Genomic DNA, 24172 nt, shown 5'->3' with positions numbered 1-24172 from the left:
GCCAAGGCTAACACACAATAGAGGATTACTCTCTATTCTCTATAAATAACATAAATCTTAATGAACGGACATCCGTGTATTAGTTTAGTAAAAGTTGCTGTATTGTGTCCACTAATAATCATATATTCCAGTATTAAAACAAGCTTTCTTCTTGTACCTCCAGACACCCCAGGGCCCGTAGAGGGACCTATTCGCTTCACCGGCATAACGGCTGAGAAGTGCACAGTGTGGTGGAACCCGCCGGAGAACGATGGCTGTGCTGGCATTACTCACTACGTGGTAGAGAAGAGGGAGACGTCAAGGCTCTCCTGGGCCACTGTCACGTCCAAGTGTGAGGCCTGCTCCTTCAACGCCGCCAACCTCATCAAGGGCAATGAGTACCAGTTCAGAATCTCTGCTGTCAACAAGTATGGTGTTGGCAAACCACTGGACTCTAATCCAATCATTGCTCAAATGCAATACAGTGAGTACAGGCTTTGTAAGCCTAAACACTTAATATAAATACAATAATGATTTCAAGTGGTGTGTAACTCCCGACACTCTACTCTCCAGCCGTGCCTGAAGCTCCAGGTACCCCAGATTCCACCCATCTGACTGGAGACAGCATCACGTTGTGCTGGACCAGGCCCAGGAGTGATGGAGGAAATGAGATCAAACACTACATCCTGGAGAGAAGGGAGAAAAAGAGTCTGCGCTGGGTCAAGGTTTCCTCCAAGAGGCCCATCACAGAGCTCAGACACAGAGTCACAAACCTTACCCAGGGCAACGAGTACGAGTTCCGTGTCATGGCTGAGAATGGAGCTGGGGTCGGCCCCACCAGCAGCACCTCCAGGCTCTTCAAATGCAGAGAGCCGACCAGTGCTCCTAGCGCTCCAACTCTGATCAAGGTGGGCTCATTGTCAATGCATTAACAATGATAAGTGATGTTTTTAACCCAAAACTCAATACAAGAGAGCAATACAAAATGGAAAATGAAATGTTAATGTGAATTGTGACAAAAGTATAACATTTGAACTCCTCTTTGGTAGGTGGTGGACTCCACCAAGTCCTCTGTCTCCCTCGAATGGACCAAGCCAGTATTTGATGGTGGCTTAGAGATTATTGGCTACAACATTGACATGTGTAAGGCCAGTCTGGAAGAGTGGCACAGAGTCAACAACCAGATCTGCATCAACACCAGGTACACCACCAAGGGCTTGGTGGCTGGCGAACTCTACAAGTTCAGAGTCAGTGCTGTCAACGGATCAGGACAGGGAGAGTCTGGGATCTCCAATACCGTTCAGGCCCTGGATCGACTCACTTCTCCCGAGATCGACATTGATGCAAGCTTCAAGCAGACACACATTGTGAAGAATGGCCACTCTGTCACCCTTCACATCGCTTTCCGGGGCAAACCCACTCCTCTGGCTACCTGGACTAAGGCGGGCGGCGAACTTCCTATTATGGCAGATGTCAACACTACAGAGTCTTTCTCCACAATGACCATTGAAGGCTGTACCCGCTATGAAGCTGGCAAGTACACCCTGTCGCTGGAGAACAACGGTGGCCGCAAGTCAATCACCTTCACTGTCAAGGTGCTGGACACCCCTGGGCCTCCAGGAGCTATTACTTTCAAAGACGTCACCCGTGGAGCACTGACCATGATGTGGGATGCCCCAACCAATGACGGAGGAGCTCGTGTCCATCACTACAAGGTAGAGAAGCGTGAAGCTAGCCGTCTTGCTTGGCAGGAGGTTAGCTCCAAAAGCTCTCGCCAGATGATCCGAGTCACCGGATTGGACATTGGTTTACCATATCTCTTCAGAGTAATCGCCGTAAACCAGTATGGACAAGGAGAGCCTCACGAGATGACAGAGCCCGTGGTGGCTACAGAGGAGCCAGCTCCACCCAAGAGGCTGGATGTCATTGACACCACCAGCTCCACAGCCTCCCTGGTCTGGCTGAAGCCTGAACACGATGGAGGCAGCCGCATCAGAGGCTACATAGTGGAGTTTAGAGTGAAAGGAAGCAACTGCTGGGTTCTGGCTGGTGAGACCAAATCGCTTAAAATGCTTGTGGAGGGTCTGACAGAGAACTCAGAGTATGACTTTAGGGTCAAGGCCAAGAACGACACTGGAGTCAGTGAACCCCAGGGCACCTTTACCTCTGTGGTGATCAAGGAACCACGCATTGAGCCCACGGCCGACCTCAGCAGCATTACCAACCAACTCATCACCTGCAAGACCTCCAACACATTTACCATCGACATCCCCATTAGTGGAAGGCCTGCTCCCAAGGTGACCTGGAAGCTGGAAGAAATGAAGCTGAAGGAAACTGACAGAGTATTCATCAGAACAACCAATGAAAGAACTACGCTGGTGGTCAAAGACAGCAAGAGGGGAGACAGTGGCAAGTACTACCTTATCCTGGAGAATGCCGCTGGAGTCAAGACCTTCACTGTGACCACACTGGTGGTGGGCCGACCGAGTGCCCCCACTGGCCCAGTGGAGATATCTGGTGTGTCTTCAGAGTCCTGCAGCCTGTCCTGGTCCGAGCCTGCTGACGACGGTGGCACAGAGATCACCAACTACATTGTAGAGAAAAGGGAGTCAGGCCATGCCTCTTGGCAGGTGGTAAACTCCAGTGTAAAGAGAACCACCATTAAGGTGACTCACCTGACCAAGTACATGGAGTACACCTTCAGGGTATGTGCTGAAAATAAGTTTGGAGTCAGCAAGTCGATTGAGTCTGCTGCAGTGGTCATTGAACATCCATTCGGTGAGTTGTGTCTCCGCTCGGCAAAAACAGTTGCCATATAATATATGAACAGTGTAGTCAGTCAATCCTTGAAAGTAATTTTTTATGTTTTATTTTTCATTGGTTTCATCTAGTTTCTCCCAGTCCTCCTACTCGTCCAGACGTGGTATCTGTATCTGCTAGTGCCATTAGCATTAAATGGGACCTGCCTTATGCTGATGGAGGCAGTGCTGTGACTGGCTACTGGATTGAGAAGAAGGAGAGAAACACCATTCTGTGGGTGAGAGAGAACAAGCTGCCGTGCCTGGAGTGCCATTACAAGGTTTCCAGCCTGATCGAGGGCCTGGAGTACCAGTTCAGGGTGTATGCCATGAACATTGCAGGACTCAGCAAAGCCAGTGAGGCATCCAGACCTGTGATTGCCCTCAACCCAGTTGGTAAGGAACATGATGCTTTCTTCTCCATACATTGAGTAAACATATTGATTCGGTTGAGGACAATGATTTTTTTCAGTTTTCAGTTTCTGACTAGCCACGTTTTTCATGGTTAACAGTAATAACTTTCTTACTCTTCGCCCCTGATCAGATCCTCCTGGTAAACCCGAAGTGACAGACATTACCCGTTCCTCCGTCACCCTGGCCTGGACTGTGCCTTCCAATGATGGAGGTAGTAAGATTGTTGGCTATGTGGTGGAGCGGAAGGTCTACAGCACAGATGAGTGGGATGACAACCGCTGGCTGAAATGTAACTACACCACCATCACCGAGACTTACTTCACCGTGGCCAGCCTTGGAGAAGGAGAGACCTTTGAGTACCGGGTCATCGCCAAAAACGCTGCTGGAGTTCATAGTGCTCCCTCCGAGACCACTGGACCCGTCACATGCAAGGATGAATACTGTAAGTAACATCAAAGATCGATAACAGTACAGTCACCCTTCTCTTAATTTGTTCTGATCCGAAGCATTGAGGTGGTTCATATCAAAAGTGGTAGAATATAATATATATCAAATATTATATCTAGCTTCAGAAGTTCTTAGCCCTGAGTATAAACTAGTCTGGGTACATCTTTTCATATCACTGCACAGCCAAGTAATATTGATGAATGTTAGTGTCTTCCATGGTGACATTGTTTTAAAACTCTTTTCTCCAGCTCCTCCCAAAGCAGAGATCGACAGCAAGCTGATGGGTGAGACTGTCACTGTCCGTGCTGGATCAGACCTTGTCCTAGACGGGGCTGTGGGAGGAAAGCCAGAACCTAAGGTGTTTTGGTCCAAGGGAGAGAAAGTTCTGGAGCTGGGAGAGAAATACTCGCTAACCTACACCACCACTAGAGCCATGGCTGTCATCAAGAACTGTGACCGATACGACACTGGCAGATACATCCTAACTGTCAAGAATGCCAGTGGAATCAGGACTGCTGCAGTTAACGTTAAAGTCCTCGGTAAGGAGAAGATATTCAACTGGACTGCCTCTCTATACAAACAGGACTCATGAATGTTCCTCTCCTGCCCTTAGTTACTGTGAGTCATCTAAATAATGTATGTATTGTATATCTGCAGACACCCCTGGAGCTCCAGCTGATAAGGTAGTGATCAGCCGTGTCACTGAGGAAAAGTGCTCGGTGTCCTGGAAGATTCCTCTGGAGGACGGAGGAGACTTGGTAACACACTACATCGTGGAGCGCAGAGAGACCAGCCGCCTCAACTGGGTCATCATGGAGACAGAGTGCAAGACACTGTCCTGCGTCAGCAGCAAACTCATCAAGAACAACGAGTACGTCTTCAGAGTCAGAGGAGTCAATAAGTACGGAGCTGGAGTCCCTCAGGAGTCTGAGCCAGTCGTCGCCAGGAATGCCTACAGTAAGCAATGCCCCAGAAAACTAGTCCCAACTCCATCTGGTTCTGTTTGGATGCCTTTCTGACATGCTGTGTGTCTCTTCTAGCCATCCCAACACCACCAGGTACCCCTGAGACCACGGCGGTGGGCAAAGAGCATGTCATCATTGAATGGATGAAGCCTGAGAGCGATGGAGGCAGCGAGATCAAGACCTACATGGTGGACAAACGAGAGAAGAGCAGCACCAGGTCAGATATTCACTTTCCTCTTCCTCATCTTTTCCTCTCTCTCTCTGTTCAAAAGGCTCTGTGGTTAACACTTTTTCTTTCTCTCTGTCCAGATGGACACGCGTCAATAAGAACTTCACAATCTATGACACTCGTTTGAAGATCACAGGCCTGTTGGAGGGTAGTGACTACCAGTTTAGAGTGACGGCGATCAATGCAGCCGGCAGCAGTCAACCAAGCGACGCCTCTCCTTACATCCTCTGCAAGGACCCCACTTGTAAGGAACCCAGATGGCCATTCCTATGCAAATGTGGTTATTTTTAGTTATTCATCCTTGCCCTTCTACAAATGACTGTAATTGCTGTGTTTCTCCCAGATACCCCGGCACCCCCATCAGTTCCTCGCATCACTGACACCACCAAGCACAGTGTTAGTCTGACCTGGACGCGACCCATGTACGATGGTGGCTCAGATGTCACAGGCTACGTGGTGGAGATCCTTGAGGAGGACTCTGAGCAGTGGTACCGTGCCACTGCCAAACCTATCAAGACCAATAAGTATGTCGCCGCCGGTCTGGCATCCAATAAGAAATACTGCTTCAGGGTAGCGGGCACCAACAGCAATGGCACTGGAGAGTTCAGCGAGTCCTGCGTGCCCATAGAACCCGTGGAGAGAGTTGGTACGTAATTCCCCTCCATGTTTCGATGACGTACAGCAGTTTTCTGACGTTATCTGACAGTATTATTGTATTGAAACATAAATAATTAATAATAATTCATTAATTATAATATAGTTGATTCATTGATAGGGTTGCATTATATTGGCATACATATGTATTAGTGTATTAATAGGCTGTTGGATGTTCTCCCCAGACATGCCAGACCTGGAGCTGGCTGAAGACCTGAAGAAAACAGTTTGTTTGCGTGCCGGAGGAACCCTTCGCCTCTTTGTGGCAGTAAGTGGCCGGCCGACCCCCGTGGTGACATGGAGGAAGACCGGGGTGGAGCTCCAAAGCAGAGGCTTCATTGAGACCACTGACAGTCACACATGTCTAGTGGTGGAGAAGGTTGACCGCTATGACTCAGGGAAATATGTTGTGGAAGCTGAAAACCCCTCTGGAAAGAAGACCACCACCATTCTGGTTAAAATCTATGGTAGGTCATAGCAACATAATAATGTATCACAGCGAGAAAAATTGCATTACAGGAAGCATTATGTCTTTTTAAGTCTGATGCAAGCGTCGTCATTATGTTTTCCTGATGCCTTCCAGATACCCCTGGGCCTCCAGGTTGTGTGAATGTGAAGGACTACACCAAGGAGTCTGTGGTCATCACCTGGGATCCCCCAAGCATTGACGGTGGAGCTCATGTCAGCAACTACATTGTGGAGAAGCGTGAAGCCAACATGAAGTCCTACAAGACAGTCACCACTGAGTGCAGGAAGACATTGTTCAGGATCTCTGGCCTGGAGGAAGGAATTCACTATTTCTTCAGAGTCCTACCAGAGAACATCTATGGCATCGGTGAACCCTGCGAGACCTCAGAGGCTGTGCTGGTATGTGAAGTTCCTTCTGTACCGATGGACCTCCAGATTGTGGACGTGACAAAGTCCACCATCTCACTACGCTGGGAGAAGCCACTCCATGAAGGAGGCAGCAGGCTAACGGGCTACATCATCGAGGCCTGCAAGATGGGATCAGACAGGTGGAGCGCCGTTGCAACCGTTAAATCTTCGGTATCCCAGCACACGGTCCAGTCCCTGACGGAAAATGACCAGTACTTGTTCAGAATAAGAGCCACCAACAGCAGAGGCATGAGCGAGCCAATGGACATCATCACCCCTGTCACCATCCAGGAGATCAAAGGTATCCCGTTCGTCCTACAGTGGTGATAGATTAAGTCATTAAAGTAAGGCAGGACAACAGGATCTAAAAACATAAAACTATTACATATCAGAGAGGGATGCATTCACTACACCTACTCAATATGTCAAGGAACTCTGAAAAACTCATTCATATTAGGGCTGTTCACGCGTTAACACTTGCGGTTCATTTGGAAACCTTACCTCGTAATTCTTTTTTTTCTTGAAAAAAAACACACTTTCCTCATTTTGTGCAAAATGTGTGTGATTTTGAGGCACATGTCAGATCTGCCAGCTTGCCGTGCCAGGTGTGTGATTGATGCCCTCTTATGGAGAAGCGGCCAACAGATTTGGAAGTGATTTACTATATGGTGGTGGGCAATTCTTACTTGTCCTCACCGTTCAGCTTCCTATGCAAGAGTGAGTCTGTTCTAGGAAGTCAAACCTCATTTATATAGTACACAGAGTGCACAACTGCATATCCACACCAATGTAAAAGCCAAGCAGCGACCATTAATGCCATGGCTGTACGTGGACTGTCTGCTCCCCTCCCAAATGCTGCACAACTGCGACTGTAATGCCTGAATCTGAGTGTGGAATGTGTCGCTTTTTCTCTGCTTGAGGAAAGTGCTAGGAAGTCAAATCTCATTGCTTGCATCATCTGATTTTTGAAAGGTCAATTATTAAATATGTATAACCCCTCATTGGAAAGATACTTACCTTGTCTAGTGGTTAGGTAACCAGGACTCACCTGTGGAATAGGAAAATCATTGAAAAGGCTCGATCATAGGAAGTTCGATCATAGGACACAGTAGTGATAATATGAGGTGTAGTTCAGTATATTCTACCAGGGTATTCAATGCTTTACAATGCTTTACTTATCTGCCATAATAACATACATTAACTTCATTCGAGGACTTTTCCCAGCAGATTTTGATATTGTGATTAATCACGATTTAATCACTGTGATGGAGTTAAAGGAAATTATGTACTGAAATTACGTAGGGTTTCAATGGACTCCATGGAACATGATTTTCTGAATTTTAAATGGACACCTTAATAACATAATAAGCCGAAAACTAGGTACCAAAACATCTGTGAAAATGTTTTATTTTCTTCTGTGTTTCTAGTAATGCCCATGATCGACATGACCAACATCCCTCAGAAGATAGTCCATGTGCACTGTGGAAAACCCATCGACCTGAACATGCCCATCAAGGGACGTCCTCAGCCCATCTGCTCCTGGTTCTTTGGAGGCGTGAAGATGAAGGACAGCCTGGAACGCATTAAAATCGACAGCAACGGCAAATACACTCGTCTTGTGGTGCGTGAGACAACAATCAATGATACCGGAAACTACTCCCTGGAGGTGAAGAACAGCGTCGGAACAGTTAGAGAGGTCATCAAGGTCATCATCCTTGGTAGGAACGCCACAGTTGTACAAAGTCCTGTACATTTTGTTATTGAAAGGTGTTTCACACATTTTTGTTGCATTTGTTGAAATAGTTCTGTTTCTGTGTGTCCAGACAAACCTGGTCTCCCAGTGGGTCCAGTTCGTATTGATGAGGTTGATGGATTGTCTGTGACGATGAGCTGGGATCCTCCAGAGAAAGATGGTGGAGCTAATGTCAGCGGTTATGTGGTTGAGCAGCGTGAAGCCCACCGACCTGGCTGGAGCACCGTGTCAGAGTCTGTGACCAGACCCTGCTTTAAGTTCACCAGACTCACTGAAGGCACTGAATACGTCTTCCGTGTCGCTGCCATGAATCGCTTTGGTTTTGGAGGCTTCCTTCAGTCAGAGGTGGTGGAGTGCAAGAGTGCCAAGAGTAAGTTATTTCCTTACTTCTCTCTCCTAATCTCTTCTCAGCCCTCTGCTAATCCCTTTTATCTCTCCTCATTTTCCTCATCTTTCCTCTGATGGATTGTTGATGTGTATACTCATATCATGTGGATTCTAACAGTTCTAACCACTGCTTGTCCCCGCAGCTATCCCTGGACCTCCAAGCAGACCAGAGGTGATTGATGTGACCCGCGAAGGCATGACCTTGACATGGCAGGCACCAGAGGACAACGGTGGCTCCACCATTGCCGGCTACATAATTGAGCGTAAGGAGGCTGGTTCCGACAGATGGATGCCAATAAGCAAGAACCCTGTCACCATGACACGGTTCCGCTCCTCTGGGCTGATCGAGGGTCTGGAATACGAACACAGAATCACTGCCATCAACTCAAGAGGAGCTGGCAAACACAGCGAGACCTCGGTCATCACTGTGGCCATGGATCCAATTGGTACGTAACACAAATCTTAGACAACACAATGTGCGGGAACATATTTGACTTCCTTGTATAATCTGTCTAGGGCACTGCCTCTAGTGCCAGTGCATGTGTAGTGCCTTGCACCATGAGTAGAGCTGGCATACTGACATAACTGTTTTCTTGTTCCCTAACAGAGCCTCCAAGCGCTCCTCTCCATCCCAGAGTCACAGACACCACCAGGACCTCTGTCTCTTTGGCCTGGCTTCGTCCTGAAGAGGAGGGTGGATCTGTGGTGACCGGATACTTGATCGAGATGCAGAAGGTGGACCAGGTGGAATGGACAAAGTGCAACACCACTCCAATAAAGATGTGTGAATACACCCTGACACACATGCCCCAGGGAGCAGAGTACAAGTTCCGTGTCATGGCCTGCAATGCTGGCGGCCATGGAGAACCGGCCGAGCTGCCAGGTGTGGTGAAGGTCCAGGAGATGCTTGGTAAGAAATAGTAGCAATGAAATGAAAAAATATTAGCTATCACCATTCACACATCCTTCCTTCGTTCGTGCCTCATTGTTTTTCTCATGTTTGACTAAAAGACAATACTAACTGGCTGTATGACCCTTCTCCAGACTACCCGGACTATGAGCTGGATCCTAAATATGAGGAGGGATATGTGGTGAGGCAGGGCGGAGTGGTTTGCCTATCTGTACCCATCAAGGGTAAACCTCTTCCTATATGCAAGTGGACCAAGGATGGCCGTGACATTTCCCACAGAGCCATGATCGCCACCCATGATGATGTCACTGAACTTGTCATCAAGGATGCCCACAAAGATGACACCGGCACCTATGACTTGGTGCTGGAAAACAAATGTGGCAAAAAGGCTGTCTACATTAAGGTTAGTGGTTACACCAGTTAGACAGCTCATTCAAAAGCCAGGCTCTGTAAGAGTTCTCATAGGAATAGTTTGGATGAACTGGTATACTATATATATATATATATATATATATATTATATATAGTGAGTTATGTTTCAATGTAATTGTTAGGCATCAATGTTGTTTATGAACATTGGACTATTAATTTGACTATAACCTGCTAATCTGTCAAACTTCAGGTGAAGGTAATTGGGCGCCCAGATGTTCCAGAAGGTCCTCTGGAGTTTGATGACATCCAGGCACGCTCGGTCCGAGTCAGCTGGAGGCCTCCTTCAGACGATGGGGGCTCAGACATCCTGGGCTATCTTGTGGAGAGAAGAGAGGTTCCAAAGGCTGCCTGGTGTACAGTAGATTCCAGAGTTACAGAGACCTCGCTGGTGGTGAAGGGACTGAAGGAGAATGTCGAGTATCACTTCAAGATCTCCGCTGAGAACCAGTTTGGCATTAGCAGATCCCTCAAGTCTGAGGATGCTGTCACACCAAAAACACCTCTGTGTGAGTGTTTCGATCCAATATCAAACATAGGCTACTAGACTAAGGGCGCACTCACACTAGGCCTGTACCGTGCCCGAGTATGTTCGCCCCCTAAAGTCTAGATCGTTTGGCTAGTGTAAGCACGCCATCCGTACTCAAGTACAGTTAAATTCGGTGGCCTCAGTACACTTCGGAGAGGTGTGCTCAGGCCACGGTACAGATGCTAATGAGCAACTGTACTCAGACCCAGTTGAAATTGCCTAGTGTGAGCACAGGCCAGCAGCACAGTGGGGGGGCGGGGCAACCGTACTTGAGTATGAGTGTGAGTGGCCCTAAGTTAAATATGATGCATTATGGATGCAATATTTAATTACATTAATAATGAAACCAAGTACCTTCTCTTTAGTTTCAATTAATAGCAAGCTTTCTCCTCCATTCCAATACTGCCTCAAAATAACCAATTTGTATGAACTTCAGGCCCACCAGAACCCCCCAGCAACCCAGCAGAGATCATGGAAGTGACCAAGACCTCAGTCTCTCTGTCCTGGGCTCGTCCCAGGGATGATGGAGGCTCCAGGGTTACTGGCTATTATGTGGAGAGGAGGGAGGTGTCCACAGAGAAGTGGGTCCGCCACAACAGGACACACATTACCACCACCATGTACAACGTGACCGGCCTCATCCCTGATGCAGAGTACATGTTCAGAGTCATAGCTCAGAATGAGATTGGCCAGGGTGAACCTGGACCTCCCTCAGAGTCTGTGATTTGCAAAGATCCATTCGGTGAGAGCAAATATTTAGCTTGTTTTGATATACATTTTGTACAATTCTTTTTTCTATAGAATTTGACTTCAGTTGGACTGTTAAAACATCAATTGCACTCTGTCTCTCTGTCCTCAGACAAACCTAGCCAGCCAGGGGAGATTGACATCATCTCTGTCACCAAGGACTGCATCACAATCCACTGGTTGAGACCTGAAACCGATGGTGGAAAGGAGATTCTGGGCTACTGGATCGACTTCAGACAGGCCGGAGAGAGTGCCTGGAAGAAGTGCACCAAGGAGCGCTCTAAGGACCGCCAGTTCACCATGGGAGGTCTGATTGAGGCCACTGAGTATGAATTCAGAGTGATGGCTGAGAACGAAACAGGACTCAGCCGGCCCCGCAGAACACCAATGGGCATTAAGACCAAGCTGAGTGGTGAGTCCATTAACACATCAAGGGCCCTATTTTAATGGTCTGAACCGCAGGTATGAAACGCAAAACGCATGTAGCTTTGTGGGCGGATCTCTGGCGATGTTGCTATTATACCGGCGGATAAATGACTCTTGCGCCCGACGCGGATCTGAAATGGGTTGATCTGATGGTTGGTAGGTGTGTTTTGGGCGTAACGTGCAATAAACCAATGAGAGTGCCGTCTTCCATCTCCTTTAAGAGCCAGCGCATTTGAACTTGATGAGTTGATATTTTGACAGCGCGTTTACAGTCTCCACTGAGACGCATGAGATGCATGACCACATGAATTTCAAACTTCAAATGGCTCAGTTTATGGCCAAATAATAGTCCTAATTCACACATGGAATAGCATTTTTTTCTACAACTTCAGAAACACTGCGTTGTCATGTAAATGTCGGCATAGAGAATTAACACATAGCCCATGATATGCGCTCCTGTGGCCGCAACTGTGGGTCTAATTAATGATATGCGGCCATACATTAACAAACATAGTTTGTTACCAGTTTTGTATACATTATCTTGTGTTCATAACATGCATGTGTCACCCCGTTAATATACATTGCCATGGACTGTATTGTGCGTTACTTGTTTAGTTTGCGTGTGTTGAAACAGATGGGTGCACACATATTGTTGAACTGTGCGCGCGCACCCGCATTCGTTCATTCTTTTAAACACTCACTTGCGGTAAAACTATGTTTTCTCACGATCAAATGCTCACCAATTCTAAAAGTTATGGGCTTTTACACGATGTCTGTGTCAAGAAAATATGTGTTTGCTGTACGGTGTTTGCAGATGCATTATTTTAAAAGTACAACTTCTTACCGCTGTATCAGCTGTTCTTTCCCAAATAATAAATGATCAATTTAATTTACTTTAAAATAAGATTTTGTTTTGGAAGGCTGGGATATACTTTGCTTGAGTTTATTATTGTTATTAGTATTATTTTAACGCATGGCGTTAGACTACAGTGTTCATTCATGCAGCCCCTATGGAAAAAAAAAGTTTCTACAATTCACATGCTATTTATATGCAGTTTCACACATATGAACAATCTTTGACACCATAATATTTCTCTTAGGCTAATCGTTTGCATGTTTGTGCTGTGTATAGCCTACGTGTATGTAAGCTTATGTTGCAGTTCCGACCTGCTATGGCACGTCAAAATAGCAACACCAACTGCGCTATCCACTAGGGCATTTAGACCAGGTATTTGCCGGTCAGTGGCGTGATTGCTTTTTGGATCACTAAAATAGCACCATGTATCATTTGCACCGGAACACGCCTCTGCTTTTCGTCGACACGCCTCTCCGGGTGCAAGTGTAGTGGTGCAAGTTTGCTGCGGGGGAAAATCAGCTTCACGCCGGGTGAACTAGCAACTAACAATAGAACTAGCAACTAACAATACGTTGGTATAGAAAGTCAATTGCATTGGGTGCAAGATAGGGCCCCAAATCCCAGCCAGGCTGCAGGAATTATTTGATGGTTTAATGCTATAAGCGTAATTTCTTTTTGTTATTTCCAAAGTCGGTGAGGCTCCAGCCCTGAAGGAGGATGTCCAAGATGTCACTACCAAGCTTGGAGAGTCTGGAACTTTAACCTGTGGCATCATTGGCAGACCACTGCCTGAGATAAAATGGTATCGCTATGGCAAGGAGCTGATTCAGAGCCGCAAGTACAAGGTGAGCTCTGATGGTCGCAACCACTCCCTGAGCATTATGACGGACGAGCAGGAAGACGAAGGTGTGTACACCTGTAGGGCCGTCAATGACGCCGGAGAGATTGAGACCAGCGGTAAACTACGACTCCAGGCAGCCCCTCAGTTCCACCCTGGCTTCCCCCTCAAGGAGAAGTACAATGCTGGTTGTGGAACCAGCCTGAGGCTGCATGTGGTCTACATCGGCCGGCCAATCCCCCAGATCATGTGGTTCTATGGCAAGAAGCCCCTGAACACCTCCGAGAATGTGATCATTGAGAACACTGAAAGCTACACCCACCTGGTGGTGAGGAATGTCCAGAGGAAGAGCAATGCTGGCCGCTACAAGGTGCAGCTCAGCAACATCTATGGAACTGTTGACACTTCACTGCGGGTTGAAATCCAAGGTAACTCTATTTTCTGTCACGATAAACACAGAAATTATAAATGTTTGAATTTACAAATACAATATCCTGATGTATATTTCCTTTAACTTCCTTTTTAAACAGACAAGCCATGCATACCTGAAGGCCCCATAGTTGTTGATGCCTTGCTTAAGAGCTCGGTCATCATCAGCTGGAAGGCTCCCAAGGACGATGGAGGCTCAATGATCACCAACTATATTGTGGAGAAGCGAGAGGCCAAGGAAGGGGAGCTGTGGAACCTGGTGTCCTCGTCTGTCTCTGGTACCACCTGCCGTGTTCCGAACCTGGTTGAGAGCGCTGGATACTACTTCAGAGTGTCTGCTCAGAACCAGTATGGAGTCAGCGAGGCTCTGGAGATCCCATCCGTCCTCATCATTAAGAGTCCATTCGGTAAGCAGGAGCGCTTTTGTTATGGGATTAACCATGCCTCAGTATATATTTTTACCATAGCACAATGAGAGGTTATCTTATATATTATTATATCTTATATTCTTTGCTTGCATAACAATGAAAGAAAGGTCTAGAAACAATGTGTACTGCTTGTGGTTCACAGAGAAGCCTGGAATGCCCCAGCAGCCTTTCATCGTCAGCTCCGACAAGAACTCATGTGTTGTCTGCTGGAAGGCTCCAAGCAGCGACGGAGGAGCTAAGGTCTCGAACTACTACCTTGAGAAACGTGAAAAGAAGCAGAACAAATGGATGTCCGTCACCTCTAAGAAAATCCAGGAGACCACCTATGAGGTCCGAGGACTGATCGAGGGCTTTGAGTACGAGTTCCGCGTCAAATGTGAGAATATTGGTGGAGAGAGTGAGTGGAGCGAAATCTCTGCACCAATCATCCCCAAGTCAGACCAAGCACCTCGCGCACCAATCTTCAGGGAGGAGATAAGGGACATGACTGTCAAGTATCACGCCAATGCCACCTTTGTCACTAAGGTGCTTCATTTTCCTTATTTGACATCTTAAACTGTTTCACAAATATATATCAGCAAGGTTGTTTTTCCCTTAAATCCAATAAATAACTTCAGACATAAAGTAACATTTCTTTTCCTATTAAGGTGGTTGGGCATCCCAAGCCTACCGTTAAATGGTACCGTGGTGGAAAAGAGCTTCTGGCAGATGGAACGAAGATGAAGGTCCAGGAATTCAAGGGAGGATACTACCAGCTCATCATTCACACCGCTGATGAGAGCGACGCTACAATTTACCAGTTCAGAGCCACCAACTCTCAAGGATCCATCTCCACCACAGTCAATCTAGATGTAGAAGGTAAACCTTCTTTACTGTGTAGTTAATTGACCTGCATTCATGTGTTAAATATGATCCTAATGTTCTAATATTCTCATGCTTTTAGTTCCTGCAAAGATCCACCTGCCTAAGGAGCTCCAGGGCATGGGAGCAGTTCATGCTGTCCGTGGTGACATCGTTACCATCAAGATTCCCATCACAGGCAAGCCTGAGCCAGCCATCATCTGGCAGAAGGGCCAGGAGATTCTCTCCAACTCTCCTTACCACCAAGTCATCACCACCAGGTCCTTCACATCATTGGTCTTCCAGAAGGGAGTCCAGGCCAAGGATAATGGTTACTACACTATCACAGCCAAGAATAGGTTTGGAAGCGACAAGCAGACCATTGAGATGGCTATAGCTGATGTTCCAGAAGCTCCAAAGGGCATCAAGGTCAGCGACATCTCTCGTGACTCAATCACTCTGACATGGGAGCCGCCTTACAATGATGGAGGAAGCCCCATCACCAACTACATTCTGGAGAAGTGCCCCACCACTGCGGACCGCTGGATCCGTGCCGGACATACCAGTGACAGTAGCTTCACTATAATCAATGTGTTTGGAAAGACCAAGTACCAGTTCCGTGTAATGGCTGAGAATCAGTTTGGCCTGAGTCCTCCATCTGATCCAACTGAGCCAATTACCACAAAAGAGGACAAGTCAGTGACCAGAAACTATGATGAGGAGGTAGATGAAACCAGAGAGATCATTGCAGGTGAGGCTCCGTTCTACAAGGTTAAGGAGCTGACCTCTAAATATATCATCTCTGAAGAGCTGGCTCGCTGTCAATTTGGAATTGTTCACCGATGTGTTGAGATTGCCACTAAAAAGACCTTCATGGCAAAATTCATTAAGGTCAAAGGAATGGACCGTGAATTAGTCCTTAGAGAGGTTGAAGCCCTTAACATGGCCAGGCACAAGAACATCATATACTTGTATGAATATTTCGAGAGCATGGAGGAGATCATCTTGATCTATGAATTCATTTCCGGAGTTGACATCTTTGAGCGCCTTGGCACAGGAAACTTTGAGCTCACTGAGAAGGAGATTGTCCGCTACTTGAGACAAGTCTGCACTGCACTCAAGTTCATGCACAGCCAAAACTTTGGCCACTTGGATATTCGCCCTGACAACATTGTGTACACCACAAGGAGAAGCACTGAGCTGAAGATCATTGAGATGGGTCAGGCCAGGCTGCTCGTTCCAGGAGAGAACATCAGATTGCCATTCTCTGCTCCAGAGTATTGTGCTCCTGAGGTTCACCGCCATGACCTCATCTCCACAGCAACAGACATGTGGTCCGTAGGTGTGATGGCCTACGTTCTGCTCAGTGGCCTCAATCCCTTCGCTGCAGAGTCCACTACTCAGATGATTGAGAAGATCTCCAGCTGTGAGTATGTATTTGATAGTGAAGCCTTCAAGGACACCAGCCTACTGGCAATGGACTTTGTAGACAGGCTTCTGATCAAGGACAGAAAGCTGCGTATGACAGCCACTGAGGCACTAGAGCACCCATGGCTAAAGATGAAGCTTGAAAATGTCAGCACCAAGACCATTAAGACACTGAGACATAGGAGGTACTATCAGACTCTGGTAAAGAGAACTGAGACCATTGTCTCTTCTGCCAGAGTGGCCTTTGGTGGTGCCTTTAAGAACCAGAGAGCATTAGCTGTGGCCAAAGTGAAGATTGGAACAGAGCTCCACGGTTTGCGCGCAGGTCAAGTCATGCATGGATCATCTGAAGAGGGCGGATACGTCCAATTCACCTGTACTATAGCCCAATTCGACAAGAGCACTCAGGTGACATGGTACTTTGGCAACCGCCAACTTCACTCCAGCACCAAATATGAGATTACCTACAGCAATGGCTTGGCCAGCATGTACGTGAAAGACATTGAAGAGAGCGATGATGGTGTGTACAAGTGCAAGGTGGTAAGCGACGATGGAGAGGACCATTCCTATGGCGAGCTCTTTGTTGAGACGGTTAGAAGCATCAGGGAGCACTACATCAGCCGTTCTGTGAAGAGGTTGAGGAGGAAGGTTGACAAGTCCATGCTGATGCAAAGGCCACCAGAGTTCACTCTGCCTCTCTACAACCGCTCTGCTTATATTGGCGAAGATGTGCGATTTGGGGTCACCATCACTGTACACCCTGAGCCTCATGTGGCATGGCTGAAGAATGGACAGAGGATCAAACCAGGAGAAAACGATAGCAAATACACCTTCACCAGTGACAAGGGTCTGTACCAACTGATGATCCATAGCTTAGACATGGATGATGATGCTGAATACACTGTGATGGCCCACAACAAGTTTGGGGAGGACAGCTGCAGGGCCCGCCTCACAGTAAGTCCTCACCCCGTTGTTGAGGATACCATGAGACCAATGTTCAAGCGCCTTCTGGCTAACGTTGAGTGTGTGGAAGGAGAGAGTGTCCACTTCGACCTTCGGGTTTCAGGAATCCCCACTCCTACTCTGACATGGATGAAGGACGACAAGCCTCTACAGTTGGGCCCCAAGGTGGCAGTGGTGCAGGAAGACATCGATTACCATGTCCTTCATGTCAGAGAGACTCTGCTTGAGGATTCTGGCATTTACAAAGTCACTGCATCCAATTCTGCTGGATCTGCAAGCTGCCATGCCATCCTGAATGTGGATCGCCTTACGTATACCAGAAGAGAGTACAAGAGTGAGGAGGAGAGACACAGATATATTCAGAAACAGATAGAGAAAACAAACAAAATGGCTCTACATATCGCCGCTACAGAGGAAATGGTTCCTCTTAACCCTACTGCCCAGGAGGCTCTCAAATTTGCTGCAGAGATTTACAAGCCTGCAGTGAGCACAAAGAATGTGGAGGGAGAGTTTGACATCACAATAGAGAAGTCAGAGACAAAGAAACTCGAGGAAGAGAGGAGGATCTTCATGCCATATGAAATCCCTGAGCCTGTGGTTCATGACCCTACAGCTCTGGATGAAGATAAAACAATCAAACTGTTTGTGCCTCTGTCTGACATGAAATGGTACAGAAAGCTCAGAGACCAATATGAGATTCCTGAGAAGATGGAGAGGATTGTACAGAAGAGACAAAGACGCATTCGTTTGTCCAGATGGGAGCAGTTTTATGTAATGCCACTCCCCAGAATCACAGACCAATACAGGCCAAGGTGGCGCATTCCTAAACTCACTTTGGATGACCTTGAGACTGTAAGACCAAGCCGCCGATCACCCTCACCTCAGTCTGAGATCTCTTTCAGATCCAGGAGGAGATCTTTGGGAGACCTGAGCGACGAGGAAATGATGATGGACGACTATTTATTATCCAAGAGGAGAACCGAAGAAGAAAAGATGATGTTGGAGGATGAGTTGGAGCTTGGTTTCTCCGCCTCTCGATCTGGCAGTCCACACCGCTGTGAGCGTTGCGATCCCGACCTGGAAGAGAGGAGGCATCAGGAGGTCATCAAACAAGAGCTTTTCGAAGTCTCTGAGACAAAGAAGAAGCGAACCGTTTCTCAGTTCATGAGGAGGAGAAGGTCCCTGTCTCCTACATACATTGAACTCATGCGCCCCGTTTCTGAGCTGCTCAGAAAACCACGCACTCAGCCTGCGATAGAAGTGGAAGGCGAAACCACAGAAAGGAGATCTCCTACACCTGAGAGGACACGTCCCCGCTCCCCCAGCCCCATCAGGTCAGCGGAGAGATCCTCTCGTTCCTCCTCCAGATTTGAGAGATCTGCCCGATTTGACATTATGTCCCGTTACGAGGCCCGTAAGGCAACTCTGAAGTCGGAGAGGACATACCAGGTGGTGAGTCAAACTCCATTCAGCTTAGATCACGCTCCCCGTGTCACCGTCAGGATGCGTTCTCACCGTGTGCCAACTGGTCAGGATACCAAGTTCACCCTTAACGTCCAAGCCAAGCCCTTTGCCGAGGTGAAATGGTTCCACAATGGGATTGAAATATCTGAGAGCAGTGAAAAGTACATCTTCACCAACATGACTGGTGTTCTGTCCATCGCCATCCTTGATTGCCAAGCTGAGGACAGCGGCACATACCGTTGCGTCTGCTCCAACTCCAAGGGAGAGGCCTCCGACTACGGCACCCTGGATGTGTCAGGTGGTGGTTATACCACCTATTCATCTCGTCGTAAAGATGAGGAAGCTCCTAAGCCATATGTTCCTGAAATGACCAAAGTAGACCATTACCACAGCTCTCAATTCAAGGCTGGTTACTCCGCTGAGACCCACTATGAAGTATCGGAGAGCAAGGCCAAGATGTCGCAGACCACAGAGGTGGTGACACGGGACAGATACGCAGCCTCATCTGAGAGGTTCTCCTCCGCTGAGCGCTACGAGTCCTCCATCAAGTATGCCTCTGCCGAGTACCTGTCTTCTACCTCCTATTCCTCTGCTTCTTCTGAAAAATTCTTATCATCTGAGGCTAAAATAAAATCCTCTTCTGCCACTGCTGTCGAGGATGTTTCTGTGAGCTGCAAGCTGAAGCCAACACTCCCAGCTAGGATTCTCACCAAGCCCCAATCTGTAACTGTGGCTGAGGGAGAGACAGCCTGTTTCTCTTGCGACATTGATGGAGAGCCAGCACCCAGTGTGACATGGATGCATGAAAGTAGATCCATTGTGACTTCCTCCCGCATCCAGGTCACGACCACTCAGTACAAGTCTAGCATGGAGATTACATCTGTTACGGCTTCTGATGAGGGCAACTACTTGGTAGTAGTGGAAAACTCAGGAGGCAGACAGGAAGCTCATTTCACCCTGACTATTCGCAGACCTGCTCCCAAAGAGGAGATCACGGCTGTGAAATCACCGGAACCTTCCATCCAGTCCCCCACTCCTACCCTCAAGTCCCCCACTCCCAGTGTCAGATCCCCTGAACCTTCTGCCCAATTACCTGCTCCTTCTGTAACTTCTCCAGTCCCCAGTGTGAAATCTCCAGAGCCCAGCATAAGATCCCCTGTTCCTAGTGTCACAAGCCCTGAACCAGAGGGAATTAAATCTCCCAAGGGCATCAAATCACCTGAACCAACAGAGTCACGAGTCAAGTCTGTGACTTCCCCAGCTCCCGGCATCAAATCCCCAACTCCTAGCATCAAGTCCCCAGAGCCTGAGGGAATCAAATCTCCCAGGGTCAAGTCACCACCACCAATCAAATCTCCAGACAGGGTCAAGTCACCTGAACCTGAGGGAGTTAAATCCCCACGTGGTTTAAAATCCCCAGAACCAGCCGGGATTAAAACGCCTAGGGGGCTGAAGTCTCCAGAACCAGCAGGGATCAAAACCTTAAGGGGGCTGAAATCCCCAGAACCATCTGGTCTCAAGTCACCAAGGGCCTTAAAATCCCCTGAGCCTGAGGGACTCAAGTCTCCTCCCCGGATGAAGTCCCCTCCCCCCACCATGTCCCCCAAGAGGGTCCTGTCACCACCGACTGTTAAATCCCCAACCCCCAAACCTCCCAAGGTGCTGAGCCAGCTCAGTGCTGAGGCATTTGAGGGATCAGTCAGGATGTCCTGTGTCTGTGAGAGCAGTGTGAGGGAGGTGGTGTGGTGTGTCAATGGCAGGAGGCTGTCCAAGAGCAGCCACTTTGAGATGCAGTATTCTGAGGGCTCCTGCTGCCTGCTGATCCACAACCTGGAGGACAGTGACCAGGGAGAGTACACCTGTGAGATGACAGCAGAAGGAGGCATCTCCAAATCCTCCTTCTCCTTCACTGGCCTGGTGTTCCAGTCCATCCGTAAGAAGGTCACTGCTTATCATGAGCAACAGATGGTGCTTAAAGGTGATTAAAGATTTATTGATATATATTTATGATATATTGTGCAACACAATTGTTTAGTTTCATACATATTTCAAAAGTTGTTTACATACAGTACTGTGTATAGCATCTACCCTTTTTCTGAAGACTACTTCATAATTTTGTGTCCTGCAGGATCTATGATGACAAGCGTTAAGGAATCTTCCTCCATGTCGATGAAGAAAGAGGTCCACATGATGGAGGAGACCTCCTCATCCTTCTCTTCCCAACAAGCCATTATGTCGTCCAAGATGGAGTCCAGCTCCTTCAGCAGCATGGCTGCTGAGATGAAGTGTGAAACCATGTCAATGTCCAGCATGTCCTCCATGGCTTCTGAAAGCTACGCTGTGAGCTCCAGCAGCCTGACGGAGATGTCGTCTCAGATGGAAGGAGCCTCCTTCAGAGCCATCAGTAAGACCTGTTCCCTTTGTTATAGTCAACCACTGGCACACCACCATCTAGTCAACCACAGGTACACCACTATTTAGCAGTCAACCACTGGTACACCACTATCTAGTAGTCATCCTATGGTACACCACTATCTAGTTGATGAAGAGAAACTTCTTTTTAGGACACGTCGGCCAGCGAAATATCTGATTTAATATTAGAGCATGATCATGGGAAAGTACAGGCAAAGTTACCAAGGATACATTCAGTAAGACAATGGGTGAACAAGATTATTATAGGGAAATGTTTGCATTGTGGGTAGTGAATACAAAGGTAACAAAGGTGAGTGGGAGTGACCATCGTGGAGAGTTTCAGTTAAACTTCAATACACTATTAGCCTGGCTTTTGCCAGACCAAGCTCAATCGTAGTTTGCACGTTGGTATGGGGAAGCTGCTATCATTTTCTTCAGCACAAGAGGCTTGATCAACGGGCGGAGTTAAATTGACTCTGTACGCAATTGGCTGCTTGCCGTCGCTTCCCTGTCGTCATTGTGTTAAACCAACCAATAGTGCGCCAGGGGGAAAAGCCAGCTTGGTGATTGGCTCCCGCAAAAACATATTAAAACTAGAAAGAAATGTATTGCTCTTCTCCAGACCCTTGTGCACGGCAAACTCAAATCGCTGGCAGAATTGGCGGGGCTACCCAGTCTAATACACTATGGGAGAAGTCGACATGTCTGCAAGTCTGCAACACAGTTAAGGGAATATACACAACAAATAAGTCAATTGGCTTGGCCAGACTTCATGGCTACAATGCCAATGCAAATGACAACGATCTTAATAGCTTTCAGACAGAGAGAGGAACAGGGAGAATGTATACAATTCATTTTAATGTGAATAGTCATTATATAAACAAGGTTAATATAATTTGCATATAATTGTATATTATAGTTATGATTTATATTTCCATAACAGTTCCTCCATTTTTGATCATAACATCAACACTTATTACAGGCCAAAGTGATACTTATTGGAGTACAAATGAATATAGTGTGTGAGCAGTGATGGTGGCTCTCTAGTGGTTCTAATCATGATTTAGAGGCAGGAGTAAAACTTCCTGAACCCCTAAAAATATATTGGCTGTAGGAAAAAAATAATGGGGGGAAGACCTTGACAAGGACTTCAGACATAAAGTGTAGCAGAGTTTCAATTGATAAGGCATAATGTGTTCATGAATATGAACAATGCAGATAATGAAAATGAGACATGCAATGATAAGATGTGTTCTTCAGGGTGGGGGCATCTTTTTTGGCCATCTTGGTTATCAGCATTTTGACCTAGTTCTGGTTATTAGAATCTGAAAGAAAGAATAACAGATAGAAAAAAAGAACGAAGAAAGGAAGAGAGGGACAAGGAAGAAATTTGACAAATAGTAAGGCCATTCAGAAGTAGTTTATTTCATGTTTGGTGTTTCAAACAGCATAGAACATGCAGTGCTTCATGTACTTAACTTTAGATCCGACATCCGTGCACTAAACTTAACAACTTTATACTCTGTATAATGTATCTATGGCTGTCATATATCACATGCATTTAACTGTATGCATGTATTATGTGAGATGTATGTGTTTATTTAACCAGGATTACAATGTTGGTCTGTCTGTAAGCAAAAACAAAGTCTCTTGAGGAAAGTGCAAAATGATTGTGAGTTGTGTTATCTTACCTGACATGAATGACATGTTGAACACATATCATACCTTCATTATCATGCTGTCGTTGGAGCAGCGAGTTCTTGTGCGGACCGTTGTGACTGAACAGCATGGTTCATCATCTCTTTTCCTCCATGAGAAGAGTCGTGTGCCAGCCTACACAGAGCATGAAGGAATGGGGCTACTAACTTGACATCAGGGTGGAACCACAAGCTAGGCTCCAGGGGAACCGCGACATGGAGGAGAAAGGGATTGTACTCCCAGAGCTGAGCTCCGGGCTGCCGCCGGAGCTCCCCTGCCGGAGCTGCCGGACTCCGGTGGCAGTCCGGCAGCTCCGCCGGACTCCCTGCCAGGCAGTCACACGGCAAACTGACAAATCTATTTTTGTATGGAATCTCCCTGCTTCTGAAATGCGCGAACATCTCCGCCCAGCACTCGTCCGCTGGTCCACAAAATCTTACACCGAAACTGACTTGCTCATCGTGAGACTGTAGGCGGGGTACTTTCAGAAATGCATATCTCACTCAAAAAAGCATGTACAGACTTATTTCACAGTTCATCATATCATCCATTAACATAATACATGAAACGCTCAGTCTGACTTAAAGGGATAATAATAAATAATGTGCTGAGTGTCAGTGCAAACTGCATCATTAAAAAAGTTTTGCTTCATTTAAGACTGTTATTGTGTTAGGAAAGAAGCTGTTTCTGAATCTACTAGTCCTTGTTTTTAGGCATCGGTAGCGTCTCGCTGAGGGCAAAAGTTCAAACAGTGAGTGACCAGGGTGAGAACAATCTTCCTCCAAAGAGAGGGGGTCGGCCCAACGCTTCCTGAAGTCTATGATGAGCTCTTTAGTTTTTGCTGTGTTGAGAGTGAGATTGTTTTCTTTGCACCATGTGACCAAACTGTGATGCAAAAGAAACTGTAATGCAGCAAATAGCTGCATTTGTGGCATTACATTTTACAGGACACCTCAAGATACATTATTGCAACAGATAGCCGAAATACACATGCAATACTTTGTATGAAGATAGTGTATGTAAATGTTCAACAATGAACATGTTTAAAGGGGACATTATACCACCAGGTGTGAGTGTCATTAGCCATTACAAGCCATTTTGAAAATGTGCCGCTTCAGACATCACAGGTGGGCGTGTCCACCTGTGATGTATGAGGGATAGATGAGCAACGTGTGCTACAGTCCACTGGGTCGGCTTGTAGAATTATCTATCCAGCACACATCTAGGTGGTCTAGGAGGTAATGGCTAATCACACTCACACCGGTGGTATAATA

At 47.0% G+C, this 24172-nt stretch overlaps 1 protein-coding gene across 3 annotated transcripts in view; it reads left to right on the top strand.

The window, feature by feature from the left end:
* The window catches only part of ttn.2 (titin, tandem duplicate 2), a 192346-nt gene that overhangs the window by 166217 nt on the left and 1957 nt on the right, over positions 1-24172 (top strand). For all 3 annotated transcript variants that reach the window (XM_084478397.1, XM_084478396.1, XM_084478398.1), the window contains 26 exons: positions 164-463; positions 553-887; positions 1029-2757; positions 2871-3173; positions 3322-3633; positions 3887-4177; positions 4296-4595; positions 4679-4820; positions 4913-5076; positions 5176-5478; positions 5672-5953; positions 6070-6663; positions 7790-8080; positions 8186-8485; positions 8646-8948; positions 9110-9412; positions 9547-9815; positions 10034-10349; positions 10806-11111; positions 11229-11528; positions 13089-13664; positions 13767-14072; positions 14236-14618; positions 14741-14951; positions 15037-20766; positions 20917-21192. In XM_084478397.1, coding sequence (XP_084334523.1) covers positions 164-463; positions 553-887; positions 1029-2757; positions 2871-3173; positions 3322-3633; positions 3887-4177; positions 4296-4595; positions 4679-4820; positions 4913-5076; positions 5176-5478; positions 5672-5953; positions 6070-6663; positions 7790-8080; positions 8186-8485; positions 8646-8948; positions 9110-9412; positions 9547-9815; positions 10034-10349; positions 10806-11111; positions 11229-11528; positions 13089-13664; positions 13767-14072; positions 14236-14618; positions 14741-14951; positions 15037-20766; positions 20917-21192 — 14925 coding nt within the window. The remainder of the gene's footprint in view (positions 1-163; positions 464-552; positions 888-1028; positions 2758-2870; positions 3174-3321; positions 3634-3886; positions 4178-4295; positions 4596-4678; positions 4821-4912; positions 5077-5175; positions 5479-5671; positions 5954-6069; positions 6664-7789; positions 8081-8185; positions 8486-8645; positions 8949-9109; positions 9413-9546; positions 9816-10033; positions 10350-10805; positions 11112-11228; positions 11529-13088; positions 13665-13766; positions 14073-14235; positions 14619-14740; positions 14952-15036; positions 20767-20916; positions 21193-24172) is intronic.

Source organism: Micromesistius poutassou, assembly GCF_964030765.1.
Source record: "Micromesistius poutassou genome assembly, chromosome: 14".
Lineage (NCBI taxonomy): Eukaryota > Metazoa > Chordata > Actinopteri > Gadiformes > Gadidae > Micromesistius > Micromesistius poutassou.
This window is presented reverse-complemented; position numbering and strand designations above follow the sequence as displayed.